General features: G+C 43.8%; 1 protein-coding gene across 6 annotated transcripts in view; it reads left to right on the forward strand.

Annotated features, from left to right (window-relative positions):
- The window catches only part of LOC139563853 (DNA polymerase delta catalytic subunit-like), a 29,607-nt gene extending 24,257 nt beyond the window's left edge, over nucleotides 1-5,350 (forward strand). For 4 of the 6 annotated variants that reach the window (XM_071382810.1, XM_071382806.1, XM_071382809.1 and 1 more), the window contains exons 6-7: nucleotides 794-840; nucleotides 5,107-5,350. In XM_071382810.1, coding sequence (XP_071238911.1) covers nucleotides 794-840; nucleotides 5,107-5,161 — 102 coding nt within the window. In that variant the 3' untranslated portion in view covers nucleotides 5,162-5,350. The remainder of the gene's footprint in view (nucleotides 1-793; nucleotides 841-5,106) is intronic. The other 2 variants (XM_071382811.1, XM_071382812.1) reach the window with 1 other exon arrangement.
- The last annotated feature ends 12,137 nt before the right edge of the window (nucleotides 5,351-17,487 follow it).

The following is a 17,487-nucleotide window of genomic DNA, read 5'->3' on the forward strand; positions in this document are numbered from 1 at the left end:
GCACTAATATATCAACCTGTTCTGTTAATCTGGGTCCTGTTCATTAGGCACTAATATATCAACCCTGTTCTGTTAATCTGGGTCCTGTTCATTAGGCACTAATATATCAACCTGTTCTGTTAATCTGGGTCCTGTTCATTAGGCACTAATATATCAACCTGTTCTGTTAATCTGGGTCCTGTTCATTAGGCACTAATATATCAACCTGTTCTGTTAATCTGGATCCTGTTCATTAGGCACTAATATATCAACCCTGTTCTGTTAATCTGGGTCCTGTTCATTAGGCACTAATATATCAACCCTGTTCTGTTAATCTGGGTCCTGTTCATTAGGCACTAATATATCAACCCTGTTCTGTTAATCTGGGTCCTGTTCATTAGGCACTAATATATCAACCCTGTTCTGTTAATCTGGGTCCTGTTCATTAGGAACTAATATATCAACCCTGTTCTGTTAATCTGGGTCCTGTTCATTAGGCACTAATATATCAACCTGTTCTGTTAATCTGGGTCCTGTTCATTAGGCACTAATATATCAACCCTGTTCTGTTAATCTGGGTCCTGTTCATTAGGCACTAATATATTAATAGACTGTTACTGTTACTGTACTGTTAATCTGGGTCCTGTTCATTAGGCACTAATATATCAACCCTGTACTGTTAATCTGGGTCCTGTTCATTAGGCACTAATATATCAACCCTGTACTGTTAATCTGGGTCCTGTTCATTAGGCACTAATATATCAACCCTGTTCTCTTAATCTGGGTCCTGTTCTTCTCTCGCCTGTGGACACAGTGTCAACGCTGTCAGGGCTCTCTCCATGAGGATGTGCTCTGTACCAGGTATATATATACAGTGGGGAGAACAAGTATTTGATACACTGCCGATTTATTCACTTCTGAAATAGGAGATGCTCTATATTCACTTCTGAAATGGGAGATGCTCTATATTCACTTCTGAAATGGGAGATGCTCTATATTCACTTCTGAAACAGGAGATGCTCTATATTCATTTCTGAAACGGGAGATGCTCTATATTCACTTCTGAAACGGGAGATGCTCTATATTCACTTCTGAAACAGGAGATGCTCTATATTCATTTCTGAAACGGGAGATGCTCTATATTCACTTCTGAAACGGGAGATGCTCTATATTCACTTCTGAAATGGGAGATACTCTATATTCACTTCTGAAACAGGAGATGCTCTATATTCATTTCTGAAACGGGAGATGCTCTATATTCACTTCTGAAACGGGAGATGCTCTATATTCACTTCTGAAATGGGAGATGCTCTATATTCCCTTCTGAAACGGGAGATGCTCTATATTCACTTCTGAAACAGGAGATGCTCTATATTCATTTCTGAAACGGGAGATGCTCTATATTCACTTCTGAAACGGGAGATGCTCTATATTCACTTCTGAAACGGGAGATGCTCTATGTTCACTTCTGAAATAGGGAAACTTTAATGCACCTGAAAGTGCAACGTCTGTACCAGCAGCACACACTCATGTTGGACAATTACCACATAGATCCACTCTGAACTACACATCAACATATCTGTTACACACAGAACTAATAAAAATAGCAGATATCCCTTTGAGCATGGTGAAGTTATTAATTACGGTGTCCTTCCCAAGTCAGTTGCCAGAGAGGAAAGAAACCGCTCAGGGATTTCACCATGAGGCCAATGGTAACGTTCAAACAGTTAGAGTTTAATGGCTGTGATAGGAGAAAACTGAGGATGGATCAACAACATTGTAGTTACTCCACAATACTAACCTAAACGACAGAGTGAAAAGAAGCCTCCACAGAATAAAAAAAAATATTCCATAACATGCATCCTGTTTTGCAGCAAGGCATGAAAGTAAAACTGCAAAAAAATGTGGCAAAGAAGTAAAATCTTTGTCCTGAATACACAGTGTTATGTTTGGGGCAAATCCAATGCAACTGAGTACCACTCTTCATATTTTCAAGCATAGTGGTGGCTGCATCGTGTTATGGGTATGCTTGTCATCGTCAAAGACTAGAGTTTTTTTAGGCTAAAAAGACACGGAATAGAGATAAGCACAGGCAAAATCCTAGAGGAAAACCTGGTTGTCTGCTTTCAAACAGACACTGGGAGACAAATTCACCTTTCAGCAGGACAATAACCGAAACACAAAGCCACATACACACTGGAGTTGCTTACCAAGACGACATTGAATGTTCCTGAGTGGCCTAGTTTCAATTTAAATCAGCTTGAAAATCTATGGCAAGACATAAATGTCTAGCAATGATCAACAACCAACTTCACAGAGCTTGAAGAATGTTTATAATGAAAAATGTGAGATGGTTAATATCACCACTCTTAAATATCAGATGTTATTGGTCATGTACACATATTTAGCAGATGTAATTGTGGGTGTAGCAAAATGCTTGTGTTTCTAGCTCCAACAGTGCAGTAATATCTAACAATTCACAACAATACACACATCTAAAAGTAGAAGAATGGAATTAAGAAATATCTAAATATTAGGATGAGCAGTACAGGTGAAACACCTTAAGGCAAGTCCCCCGCACCTCTCTGAGGGGTTAGGTTAAATGCGGACGACACATTTCAGTTGAATGCATTGTTGTACAACTGACTAGGTATCCCCCTTCTCCCTTTCAACCCCTGTAACACAGTTCAACCCTCCAGTAACCAAGCTGTCAGAGCATCAGTCCCTTAAAAAGCATGGGCTGAGGCACATCCCAACATTTTTGTAGATTCTGATGGGGGGGGGGGTAAACTGTATAAAAATAAAGTTGCACACTCTGTATAGGTTGTATTATGTTTCTGGGAGCATATCTCCTGTGAAAATAGCAAAATAGTCCCATAACAAAGATCCACCACCATATTTTACAGGTATGGGGTTATATTCTGTTCATGCATTCTCATTTTGACATCAAACCCACCTCTAGTGTGTGTGGCCAAAGAACTCTGTTTTCATGGATGTTTGATGTTATGGGGCTATTTTGCTTATACTGTTTCTGGGGCCCTTGTTAAGGCCAACGGGATAATGTACAGTGGCAAGAAAAAGTATGAACCCTTTAGAATTACCTGGATAAATTGGTCATAAAATGTGATCTGATCTTCATCTGAGTCACAATAGACGAACATAGTGTGCTTAAACTAATAACACACAAATTATTATTATATTTCTTGTCTATATTGAATACATAATTTAAACATTCACAGTGTAGGTTGGGGAAATGTGAACCCCTAGTTTAATGACTTTTCCAAAAGCTTATTGGTGTCCAATCAATGAGACGAGATTGGATATGTTGGTTAGAGCTGCCTTGTCCTATAAAAAACTCACAACATTTGAGTTTGCTATTCACAAGAAGCATCGCCTGACCTAAGATTAAGAATTGTTGACTTGCATAAAGTTGGAAAGGGTTACAAAAGTATCTATAAAAGCCTTGATGTTCATCAGTCCACGGTAAGACAAATTGTCTATAAATGGAGAAAGTTCAGCATTGTTGCTACTCTCCCTAGGAGTGGCCGTCCTGCAAATATGACTGCAAGAGCACAGCGCAGAACGCTCAATGATCCTCGTGTCAGACTTTCAGTAATCTCTGGAACATGCTAACATCTCTGTTGACGAGTCTACGATACGTAAAACACTAAACAAGAATGGTGTTCATGGGAGGATACCACAGAAGAAGCCACTGCTGTCCAAAAAAAACATTGCTTCACGTCTGAAGTTTGCAAAAGAGCACCTGGATGTTCCACAGCGCTACTGGCTAAATATTCTGTGGACAGATGAAACTACAGTTGAGTTGTTTGGAAGGAACACACAACACTGTGTGTGGAGAGAAAAAGGCACAAATCACCAACATCAAAACCTCATACTATCTGTAAAGTATGGTGGAGGGAGCATCATGGTTTGGAGCTGCCTCGGGGCCTGGACAGCTTGCTATCATTGATGTAAAAATGAATTCCCAAGTTTATCAAAACATTTTGCCGGACAGTGTAAGGCTATCTGTCCGCCAAATGAAGCTCAATAGAAGTTGGGTGGTACAACAGGACAACAACCCAAAAGACAGAAGTAAATCAACAACAGAATGGCTTCAACAGTAGTCCTGACCTCAACCCGATTTTTTTTTTAAATGCTGTGGCATGACCTCGAGAGCGGTTCACACCAGACATCCTAAGAATTTTGCTGAACTGAAACAGTTTTGTAAAGAGGAATGGTCTAAAATTCCTCCTGCCCGTTGTGCAGGTCAGATCCACAACTACAGAAAACGTTTGTTTGAGGTTATTGATGCCAAAGGAGGGTCAACCAGTTATTAAATCCAAGGGTTCACATACTTTTCCCACCCTGAACAGTGAATGTTTACACGGTGTGTTCAATAAAGAAATGAAAACATATAATTGTTTGTGTGTTACTAGTTTAAGCAGACTGTTTGTCTATTGTTGTGACCTAGATTAAGATCAGATCAAATTTGATGACCAATTTATGCAGAAATCCAGGTAATTCCAAAGGGTTCACATACTTTTTCTTACCACTGTACTTCACCAAGTACCAGGATATTTTTGCCAAAATCCTGGATTCCTCTGCCAGGAGACTGAAACCTGGCCACAAGTGGATCTTCCAGCAATACAATAACCCCAAGCACACATCAAAATCCTCAAATACATTTTTTATTGGCCACTAAATCAACATTTTGCAATGGCAATCTCAGTCTCCAGACTTCAAACCCATTTGAAAACCTGTGGTTTGAATTGAAGAGGGAAGTCCATAATCACAGACGAAGAATATCAAGGATCTGCAAATTTGTTGTTTAGAGGAATGGTCTCAGATCCCTCCCATTGTGTTCTCCAACCTCATAAAACACTTTAGAAGAAGGCTCGGTGCCGTTATCCTGGCAAGGTGAGGTATTGAAACAGGAGGGGGAAAAGTTACTTAAATCTCTTTCTCTGAGCAATGATATAAGCATCAAATAATATGGAGCATACAGTATTTTAATTATTTATTTTATACATTTTTGCTCATCTTTATCAAGGTTGTCAATAGTTTAGGACCCCACGGTATATATGATATTATTATTAAGTAAATGTTGCTGTCCCTCCCTGTGTACAGCCGGGGACTGCCCCATATTCTACATGAGGAAGAAGGTGCAGAAAGACCTGGATGATCAGGAGAAGCTGGTGTCTCGCTTTGGATGGTGAGAGGCAGAGCCAACAGACTCCATATTAACCGGCTCCCCTCTCCCCCTCTTTCCCTCTCCTGGAAAGAATTTGTACTGTATTGTCTTGTAAGAATTATAAATGTTACACTATTTTCTTGAAATATGAATCTAAATAAATGGCATTTCTTGTAGAAATGTGTCTTGTCATTGTTGTCTGTCTTCAGTCTAGAAGACCTCCGTTGTATTGAACCAAAAGTATGGTGGTTGATGTTGTAATATGGTGAGTACTAAAAGTTGTGTAGCGGGTATTTTGCGATAACCAATGCAAAGCAGCAGTCATTTTTTACTATGCATTTCTAATAGACTACAGGTTACCATGCCATGTGTTAATATAGACCAGGGCCTGTATTTATAAAGCATCTCAGTAGGAGTTCTGATCCAGGGTAGGGCTTGCAAAGGGAGGGTATGTTACTGGGAACTTTATACATTTCTCAGTAAACTACCAGAATTTTTGTATATTTTAAGAATAATTTGTAATTGGGCTTCCGAGTGGCGCAGCGGTCTAAGGCATTGTATCTCAGTGCAAGAGGCGACACTACAGTCCCCAGGGCGGCGCACAATTAGCCAAGCTTCGTCCGGGTTTGGCCAGGGTAGGCCGTCATTGTAAATAACAATTTGTTCTTAACCGACTTGCCTAGTTAAATAGAAAAAGTAAAATCTAGTGGCCCTTTTAGGTACTTCAGATTATCACAGGTGTCTGTAATTATCTCTGGCCCTTTGTGGCTTCATCACCTCAAATTAAATTGTTAAATGACAAAGCTGTAAAACATCCTAAATATAAACCAATTTAGTGAATACCATTGGTGTTTAATGAGGGCTTTGTAGCGACCACAGCAGGCACACGGTGCTGGCTCCCCAGGGCACTATGTGGTGGAACGGTCTAAGAAGTGTGGTCTCTTCCGTTTTGACCCTTCAGCCATTGAAGGGTCCCATTTAATGCCATCTCGATCCCTACCGGGTCCCAGCACTGCCTCCTGGAACCAGCAGCACTGTGACCACCAGCACCTCCTCTCCAGCAACCACAGGAGGACCTTCAGCCCCTGCTCCAGTCCCGGCCCTTGCTCCAGTCTCGGCCCCTGCTCCAGCCCCAGAAAAGCACCCGCTAATAGAGGGGGGGCTGATAGCGAAGGACCTGAGGCACATCCTTACTGTCCTGAGGTATCGGCCAGACCGATACAGAAGACTCCCTGTGGTCGCCACGTGCCTCACCAAGGAGGAATACACGCACCAGTGGCAGGAGAGGGGTGAGAAGGAGAGGGCCGAGGCAGAGGAGAAAGAGTGTTGGGCAGAACACAGAGGGCACAGGAGAGGGCTGCCATGGATGAGAACATCGACGCCATCGCCTCTGCTGGACCCCCCCACTGGAACCACTCCTGACAGCTGCGTCACCACCGCCAGCGACTCCCAGTGTGCAACACCTGTAGGAGCAGCCGGACCGCCGACCACACCATCGTCGTCCCCTCAACCTCACCATCGTCGTCCCCTCAACCTCACCATCGTCGTCCCCTCAACCTCACCATCGTCGTCCCCTCAACCTCACCATCGTCGTCCCCTCAACCTCACCATCGTCGTCCCCTCAACCTCACCACTACAAACACCAGCTCCTCCAAGCCATCGTCAGTTTTTACATCCACCACCACGATGTACACCACCACACCCCCGTCTGTCACCACCACAGCAGCCTCATCTGGACCAACTGCCCCATCCAACTCCCATGGTAACACCACCACAGCAGCCTCATCTGGACCAACTGTCCCATCCAACTCCCCTGGTAACACCACCACAGCAGCCTCGTATCCCTGCACCCTGCAATTCGAATACAGCCATCTCCACAGGTAACATATGTTAAGTATTTTTATGTGTTTTATAAAACTGCAATCTTTAAAGATTTTCTTTCTCTCTTTAAATATCTACAGTCCATAGCACCAGCCCTCAAGGCATGTCCACCTCCTCCAAAACTTCTGCAGCTTCCTCCAGATGTATTGATGTAAACATTTTGAAAATGGTTTTCATGAAACATGCTCTGTCTAACACTACTTTTTCTCTCAACTGCAGCAAATAAAAGGAAGAGAGAATCTCTACCTGCCACCCATGGCACCACCCTCAGGTACTTCATAATCTGTTGTTTTTTTATCCCTCTCAGTTGTGTCAATTATTATTGTTGCTGTAGTACTTCTACATTTGCAAACCATGTTAATCAATTTGATTATTTTTTTCAAATAAAAGAAGACCACCTGCTGTTCTCGCTGCGGGGAGAGTGATCCGCCTGCAAGCTCCCCGCTGGAGTGTAGGTCCGCGGTGCCATGGGTGTGCTGTGACTTCTACCACCACTGGTTACACTGCAGGTGTGTGCTGTGACTTCTGCCAACACTGGTTACACTGCAGGTGTGTGCTGTGACTTCTGTCAGCACTGGTTACACTGCAGGTGTGTGCTGTGACTTCTGCCAGTACTGGTTACACTGCGGGTGTGTGCTGTGACTTCTGGTTACACTGCGGGTGTGTGCTGTGACTTCTGCCAACACTGGTTACACTGCAGGTGTGTGCTGTGACTTCTGCCAGTACTGGTTCCACTGCAGGTGTGTGCTGTGACTTCTACCACCACTGGTTCCACTGCAGGTGTGTGCTGTGACTTCTGTCAGCACTGGTTCCACTGCAGGTGTGTGCTGTGACTTCTGCCAACACTGGTTACACTGCAGGTGTGTGCTGTGACTTCTGTCAGCACTGGTTCCAATGCAGGTGTGTGCTGTGACTTCTGTCAGTACTGGTTCCACTGCAGGTGTGTGCTGTGACTTCTGTCAACACTGGTTACACTGCAGGTGTGTGCTGTGACTTCTGTCAACACTGGTTACACTGCAGGTGTGTGCTGTGACTTCTGCCAACACTGGTTACACTGCAGGTGTGTGCTGTGACTTCTGCCAACACTGGTTACACTGCAGGTGTGTGCTGTGACTTCTGCCAACACTGGTTACACTGCAGGTGTTTGCTGTGACTTCTGTCAACACTGGTTACACTGCGGGTGTGTGCTGTGACTTCTGCCAACACTGGTTCCACTGCAGGTGTGTGCTGTGACTTCTGCCAACACTGGTTACACTGCGGGTGTGTGCTGTGACTTCTGTCAGCACTGGTTACACTGCGGGTGTGTGCTGTGACTTCTGCCAACACTGGTTACACTGCAGGTGTGTGCTGTGACTTCTGCCAACACTGGTTCCACTGCGGGTGTGTGCTGTGAATTCTGCCAACACTGGTTCCACTGCAGGTGTGTGCTGTGACTTCTGTCAGCACTGGTTCCACTGCAGGTGTGTGCTTTGACTTCTGTCAGCACTGGTTCCACTGCAGGTGTGTGCTGTGACTTCTGCCAACACTGGTTGTGTATTTCTTCCTTTACTGTCCAAGTGCATCTCTGCAACAAACTCCAACAGTGTTTTAATTTGTCATGTCAATCACTGAAATTAAAGTTTTATTTGATGTAAACTATTTATATTTTAGTATTAAACTTATCTACTTTCTCAAAAAATATTAATCTGTAAAACGAATTGAGACATTATTTTGTTACAACACTGAAAAGATTTTGGTGAAGAACCATTTTTAAGAGTCTACAATAATTAACCCAATGAAAGGTTGATGGGTTGGGTGTCTTCTTTTTACAAAATTGTAAAGTGGCTAATAACTGTGGACCATCCTTAAATAAATTTTTTACCTTTATTTAAGTAGTCAAGTCAGTTAAGAACAAATAGTTTTTTACAATGACGGCCTACCCTGGCCAAAGCCAGACGACGTTGGGCCAATTGTTCGCCACCCTGTGGGACTCCCAATCACGGCCGGATTGTGATACAGCCTGGAATTGAACCAGGGTCTGTAGTGACGCCTCTAGCACTGAGATGCAGTGTCTTAGACCGCTGAACCAGGGTCTGTAGTGACGCCTCTAGCACTGAGATGCAGTGCCTTAGACCGCTGAACCAGGGTCTGTAGTGACGCCTCTAGCACTGAGATGCAGTGCCTTAGACCGCTGAACCAGGGTCTGTAGTGACTCCTCTAGCACTGAGATGCAGTGCCTTAGACCGCTGAACCAGGGTCTGTAGTGACTCCTCTAGCACTGAGATGCAGTGAGACCGCTGAACTAGGGTCTGTAGTGACGCCTCTAGCACTGCAGTGCAGTGCCTTAGACCGCTGAACCAGGGTCTGTAGTGACGCCTCTAGCACTGCAGTGCAGATGCAGTACCTTAGACCGCTGAACCAGGGTCTGTAGTGACGCCTCTAGCACTGCAGTGCAGTGCCTTAGACCGCTGCGCCACTTGGGAGCCCATAGTAATAATGCGGGATGTATTTTTTAGCTAAACTGCTTATCAAAAAGCTGATTGACATTTCATTGGAAATACTACTAACATGCTAATTGCTAACCTGTTAGCTAACATTTTTACGACACCAATAATTACTAAACATTGATGGCTTGATCACAGGATAACAGTGTTGAAGGTAACATATTTCATGAACAGTGTTGAATATGCCGATAGCTCGGGCCTCTCCAGAGATGTTCCATTGGTTCAACTCGGGGCTCTGGCTGGGCCACTCAAGGACATTTAACTTGTCCTGAAACTATCCAGTACTTGTCCAGTCATTTTTGCATTTGGATAGATGTTGCATTTTTTGTCCTCTGACTTGATTTCTGATGTTCCTGCCTTGTCTCCCTGTAAACACAACAGATACCCAGGTCAGAAGGAGGCTTATAGCCGGAGTGTTAACATGAAGGAAGGCAGATCACTAAGAAACAGACAAATGCAGGAGGTGAATAATGAGAGGTTGGCACCTCTCAGTCATCAACCTGTACTGCGATATTGTTCCCACATATTGAGCCTACCCTGTGGTCGTGTGGTAAGAGTTTCTGTTTTGAAGTCAAAAGGCTGGGTGTTTGATCCTGGCCAAGCCATACCAAGTTTAGAAAATGTGACTGTATGAGTCTTTGTTTGGCACTCAGCATTAAATATATTGCACAGTGGATATTTTAAACACCACCTCCAAACATCTGACCTGTTGAGGAACTACATTCCCATTTTACCTAAAAACCTGCCAACTTCTAGGATGGTTAAGGTCCCTTCTGAGACCAATTCCCTACTGTTTAATGGTGTCAGTCTACCTTCTAAGTTCATGCAATTTCAATTGCCATGTTGTTTTACCTGAATAGATGGATGCTGGAGGTCTGGGGTCACGCGGCGAACGATGTCGCTGTCGGACGAGCGGTCCTGTGGAGAAGAGCCATGCATGTCAGGTGACTATTGCAACTGTCATTACATTTTTAGAAAGGAATGAAACTGCTGTTTTACCTGAGTGGAATATTTCAAATCAAAATGTATTTGTCACATGCACCAAATACAATGCTTACTTACAAGCCGTTCACCAACAATGCAGTAAATAAAAATAAGAGTTAAAAAAATATTTACTAAATTAACTAAAGTAAAAAGAAAGTAACGCAATAACAATAACGAGGCTATATACAGGGGGTACAGGCTAGTCGGTAATATGTACATGTAGGTAAAGTGACTGCATAGATAATAAACAGAGTAGCAGCAGCGTAAAAATAAAAGTGGGGTGTCAATACAAATAGTCCGGGTGATTAACTGTTCAGCAGTCTTATGGGGTAGAAGCTGTTAAGGAGCCTGTCAGACCTAAACTTGGCGCTCCTGTACCGTTTGCCGTGCAGGTAGCAGAGAGAACAGTCTATGACTAGGGTGGCCTGAGTCTGACCATTTTTAGGGCCTTCCTCTGGTATATAGAGGTCCTGGATGGCAGGAATCTTGGCCCCAGTGATGTACTGGGTGGTACGCACTACCCTCTGTGTGCCGTGCGGTCGAATGCCGAGCAGTTGCCATACCAGGTGCTGATGTAACCAGTCAGGATGCTCTTGATGGTGCAGCTGTAAAACCTTCTGAGGATCCCATGCCAAATCTTTTCAGTCTCCTGAGGGGGAATAGGTTTTGTCGTGCCCTCTTCACAACTGTCTTGGTGTGTTTGGACTAGAGGTCGACCGATTAAGATTTTTCAACGCCGATACCGATTATTGGAGGACCAAAAAAAGCAGATACCGATTAATATCGGCCGATTTTATTTCTTTTTTTCTTTGTAATAATGACAAATAACACAATATTGAATGAACACTTATTTTAACTTAATATAATACATCAATAAAATCAATTTAGCCTCAATTAAATAATGAAATATGTTCAATTTGGTTTAAATAATGCAAAAACAAAGTGTTGGAGAAGAAAGTAAAAGTGCAATATGAGCCATGTAAGAAAGCTAACGCTTAATTTCCTTGCCCAGAACATGAGAACATATTAAAGCTGGTGGTTCCTTTTAACATGAGTCTTCAATATTCCCAGGTAAGAAGTTTTAGGTTGTAGTTATTATAGAAATTATAGGACTATTTCTCTCTCTACCATTTGTATTTCATATACCTTTGACTATTGGATGTTCTCATAGGCACTTTAGTATTGCCAGTGTAACAGTATAGCTTCCGTCCCTCGCCCCTACCTGGGGTCGAACCAGGAACACATCGACAACAGCCACCCTCGAAGCAGCGTTACCCATCGCTCCACAAAAGCCGCGGCCCTTGCAGAGCAAGGGGAACAACCACTCCAAGTCTCAGAACGAGCGACGTTTGAAACGCTATTAGTGCGCACCCCGCTAACTAGCTAGCCATTTCACATCGGTTACACCAGCCTCATCTCAGGAGTTGATAGGCTTGAAGTCATAAACAGCTCAATGCTTGAAGCATTGCGAAGAGCTGCTGGCAAAACGCACGAAAGTGCTGTTTGAATGAATGCTTACGAGCCTGCTGCTGCCTATCATCCCTCAGTCAGACTGCTCTATCAAATATCAAATCATAGACTTAATTATAACATAATAACACGCAGAAATACGAGCCTTAGGTCATTAATATGGTCGAATCCGGAAACTATCATTTCGAAAACAAAACGTTTATTCTTTCAGTGAAATACGGAACCGTTCCATATTTTATCAAACGGATGGCATCCATCAGTCTAAATATTCCTGTTACATTGTACAACCTTCAATGTTATGTCATAATTATGTAAAATTCTGGCAAGTTAATTACGGTCTTTGTTAGTATTAAATGGACTTCACACAGTTCGCTACGAGCCAGGCAGCCCAAACTGCTGCATATACCCTGACTGCTTGCACGGAACGCAAGAGAAGTGACACAATTTCCCTAATTATAAGAAATTCATGTTAGCAGGCAATATTAACTAAATATGCAGGTTTAAAAATATATACTTGTGTATTGATTTTAAAGAAAGGCATTGATGTTTATGGTTCGGTACACGTTGGAGCAACGATACGCACCTCATCGATTATATGCAACGCAGGACACGCTAGATAAACTAGTAATATCATCAACCATGTGTTGTTAACTAGTGATTATGTGAAGATTGATTGTTTTTTATAAGTTTAATGCTAGCTAGCAACTTACCTTGGCTTCTTGCTGCCCTCGCGTAACAGGTTGCCTGCCACGCAGGCTCCTCGTGGAGTGCAATTTAAGGCAGGTGGTTAGAGCGTTGGACTAGTAACCGGAAGGTTGCAAAAACGAGTCCCCAAGCAGACAAGGTAAAAATCTGTCGTTCTGCCCCTGAACAAGGCAGTTAACCCACCGTCATTGAAAATAAGAATGTTTGGCTTGTCATCTAAAACACTCACAAACTTTTACAGATGCACAATCGAGAGCATCCTGTCAGGCTGTATCACCGCCTGGTACGGCAATTGCACCGCCCTCAACCGTAAGGCTCTCCAGAGGGTAGTGAGGTCTGCACAACGCATCACCGGGGCAAACTACCTGCCCTCCAGGACACCTACACCACCCGATGTCACAGTAAGGTCAAAAAGATCATCAAGGACAACAACCACCCGAGTCACTGCCTGTTCACCCCGCTATCATCCAGAAGGCGAGGTCAGTACAGGTGCATCAAAGCAGGGACCGAGAGACTGAAAAACAGCTTCTATCTCAAGGCCATCAGACTGTTAAACAGCCATCACTAATATAGAGAGGCTGCTGTCAACATACAGGCTCAAATCTCTGGCCGCTTAAATAAATTGACTTAATAAAGGTATCACTAGCCACTTTAATAATATCCTACATTACTCATTTCATATGTATATACTGTATTCTACACCATCTACTGCATTTTGCCTATGCCGCACGCCATCGCTCATCCATATATTTATATGTACATATTCTTATTCATCCATTTACATTTGTGTGTATAAGGTAGTAGTTGTGAATTTGTTAGATATTACTGCATAGTTGGAACTAGAAGCACAAGCATTTCGCTACACTCGCATTAGCATCTGCTAACCATGTGACCAATATGTAATGTAAGTGACCAATAAAATGTGTTTCCTGAAGTCCATGATCATCTCCTTTGGGTTTTTTTTTACGTTGAGTGAGTGTCACACCCTGATCTTTTTCACCTGTCTTTGTGATTGGATCCACCCCCCTCCAGGTGTCGCCCATCTTCCCTATTATCCTCAGTGTATTTATACCTGTGTTTTCTAGTTCTCACGGTTTTGACCATTCTGCCTGCCCTGACCCTGCCTGCCGCTCTGTACCTTGTCACACCATCCTGGATTATTGACCTCTGCCTGCCCCGACCCTGAGACTGCCTGCCGTTCTCTGATCTGTGTTACGGACCTCTGCCTGCCCTTGACCTGTCGTTTTTGCAATAAACTTTTGTTACTTACACTGTCTGCATCTGGGTCTACTCCTGAAAAGTGATAGAGAGGTTATTTTCCTGGCATCACACTCCCAGAGCCCTCACCTCCTCCCTGTAGGCTGTCTCATCATTGTTGGCAATCAGGCCTACTACTGTTGTGTCGTCTGCAAACTTGATGACTGAGTTGGAAGCGTGCATGGCCACGCAGTCATGGGTGAACAGGGAGTACAGGAGAGGGCTGAGCACGCACCCTTGTGGGGCCCAAGTGTTGAGTATCAGCGGGGTGGAGATGTTGTTTCCTACCTTCACCACCTGGGGGCGGCCCGTCAGGAAGTCCAGGAGCCAGTTACACAGGGAGGGGCTCAGACCCAGGGTCTTGAGCTTAATGATGAGCTTGGAGTGTACTATGGTGGTGATTGCTGAGCTGTAGTCAATTAACAGCATTCTTACATAGGTATTCCTCTTGTCCAGAAGGGTGTAACGAAAAGTAAAAGAAATCAGACCCCGCCCCTAGAAATCAGGCCAGATCCAGAGCTACCCCTGTGGGCCCTAGGACCAATTATAGACTGGGGAATGACTGCCACGACGGAGACCAACCAGCAGAGGGAGCCAAATGAACCAGACCTAACAAAACGGGACCTCAAACAAGAACCCCTCGACATGAAGACCGAGGGAGAATGGTATGAGGAGACAAATGAACAGGCTCGAGAAGGGCTAGACATGAAACAAGAACCAATCAGCATGAAGACTGAGGGAGAGTGGTATGAACCGCTCGACCAAACTGACGCCCCAGCGGAAGAAGAGTTATGGGCATCAGTGCTGAAAGACTTAACATTGGACTGAGTCCCACCAAAAAATGTTGAGCATGCTACAAGAGAAGTAGTGGTGGCAAAACGTGACAAATCGATTGCACTCTCAAGTGTCTTCCCCTGAACTGAGTGTCTTAAGAGAGGTATAAAAGGAGGAGAGGTCCGTGCCTAGTGCATGATCCTTGACACATATGATTTGGACATCACATCATAGGGAATCATCAGGCAAGGTAAATTACTCTTCACTATACTCTGCTTGTATTGACTACTTTGACATTAAGGCACGAGCATTATATTGACTGGTATATCTTGAGAGTTGTGTTGTATTCTGGAAAGTCGCTCCATTAAAAGGAAGCAGTTGTGTAGGAGAGAAATCCCCTAGAGAGCAACAAGGGCTATCCTTGGGAGTACCAGAGACAACTTCAATTTGAAGGATTGAAAAAGCCCAGAAATAAGTAAGCCTCGTAGAGAGCCAAGAGTCACTAAAAAGGGGTCAGTATCTAAGCAGTAGGCAGTGAAAAGTGTAACCTTAAGAAATTGGGAGACAATAAGAGATTAAAATATTATACACAGCAGAGGCTGCCAATATTACTCTTATAGACACCAGTTTCGGGAAGGACCAAGGGAATAGAGCAGTAAGGTAAATATATTGTTATTTGCTTTATTTTAAGAGTTATAGGAAGTGTTTAAGCTGATTATATTTGCAATACTATTTGGCATAGCATAACGCATTAAGGATTGATTGAGCATTATTGATGTATTAGGACTGTATAACCATTTAACTGTAATAACGTGTATATGACAAAAAACAGAGTGACTTAAATAAATGCTTGAAACTTTGACAACTAGGCCAGGGAACCTACCCGGAGAGCGAACGCCTTTGACAACTAGGCCAGGGAACCTACCCGGAGAGCGAACGCCTTTGACAACTAGGCCAGGGAACCTACCCGGAGAGCGAACGCCTTTGACAACTAGGCCAGGGAACCTACCCGGAGAGCGAACGCCTTTGACAACTAGGCCAGGGAACCTACCCGGAGAGCGAACGCCTTTGACAACTAGGCCAGGGAACCTACCCGGAGAGCGAACGCCTTTGACACTCTCACTGAACGGAAAGTGACCCTGGTTATAGGTTAAAGGAATAGCACTAAAGAATATTTCATTGTGTGGACAATAATATATCTTTGGAAAAATCAAACATATAACAATACTAGTTTCCAAGTGACTACTAGCTGACGAGCATAATAACTAACAGAAGTTAATTATTAGGTATTGGTATACAAGAGAGGAAGAGACGGGTTAAGGGAATATAGGAGGAATCTATAAACATAAAGTAATAAAGTACTCATCTATCCAAGGCCCCACACTAGACCGGAAAATAAGGGAGTGACAACGTGAACGAAGGAACAAACCCAACTCACGCGAAGGGCCAGTACGAATAAACAGACGGGTTGGTAGGGCCGCACGGCTAGGCCCTGGTCACACCGAAGTGACTAAAATCCTAAAGTACTCTGCCTAGCCAGAGGACGGGATAGAGGCTTTTGCTGCAGGCGACGGGCAAAAGTCAGCACCGTGACACTTGGCGCCCAACGTGGGGCCCGATAGAAGAGTTAAAAAGCGATTAAGTAACAGAACCTATACAACCTGAGTTAGAGTCTACTCTTTTGAGGAAAATCCCTGAGGAATAAGAAAGTACTATAGAGGTTGTAACTAAATAGGAAATCTTATATGACCTAGAAATAATTTAATACGTGTTGTATGCCCTGGGTCCCAGGAATTTCCCGCGAAGACTGATCACCTTCGCTGAAAATTGTTGGGACAGGCAGAATTTAATTCTAAAATAATTAAGAACGGTGCTTATTATGGCAGCAGCACTCGACCTAGGAGAGGCAACGCTGGCACAAATAGCTGCCCAGGCCGGTAGTCTAGAGCAGGAAAGGGAACTTAGGACACAGGGAAATCTACCAGACTGTAGATTTGCTGTATGTGTACCAGGTTATGAATGGAAAGACTTAACACGAAATGAGCAGTCAGCAATTAAAGAAATGGTCGGGTGGAAAGGCAGACAGACCTTCTGGGAGGATAAAAACTTTGTGCAGAGAAATATTGCCCCCAGCAACCTAATGATATGCCAGGTGAATGACTGGGCCGTAATAAAGGTACTGCCGATCGAAGGAGAGAGTAAGGGAAACCTTAAACTCAGAATGGGGTGTGTGACACACCACCTGAAGAAATATTGGAGAGATATAGTAGGGATAGTAAAAGAACACTCAGAAATGAGCCCGGTAGCCAGGAGGAATAAACTTAAAGCTATGAATATGAGCGGAGATAACCTCCTGGAGCCCAAAATAATTCTAGAAACCTCACTAAGGCTAGACTTAGAGAACTTAATTGAAGATAGAAAACAGGGTCTGCCGTGGAAAGTATGCTACCAACAGGCAGAGGATGACTTAGGGACCTATGAGGCCCTAGAGCTATGTGTAGATAGGGCAGAGGCCGATAATGACCCATGTAGAAACCTAATAGAACAACTAGAAGGAAACGGCACTACGGGGGAGTGGAACTTTGTATGGAAGCAGATAGTACAAAGAGAGGCTAGTGTAGCCAAGAGGCCCCCACCAAAAGAGAAGGAACAAAAGATAAGGCAGGTGAATACACCAGAGAGGGTACAGGTAAAAGCCGGACGTAGGGACAGGAATGATAAACCTGAACACCAGAAAGCACAGCAGGAAGCTGATCAACCAAG

This window comes from Salvelinus alpinus, chromosome 34 (assembly GCF_045679555.1).
Source record: "Salvelinus alpinus chromosome 34, SLU_Salpinus.1, whole genome shotgun sequence".
Taxonomy (NCBI): Eukaryota; Metazoa; Chordata; class Actinopteri; order Salmoniformes; family Salmonidae; genus Salvelinus; species Salvelinus alpinus.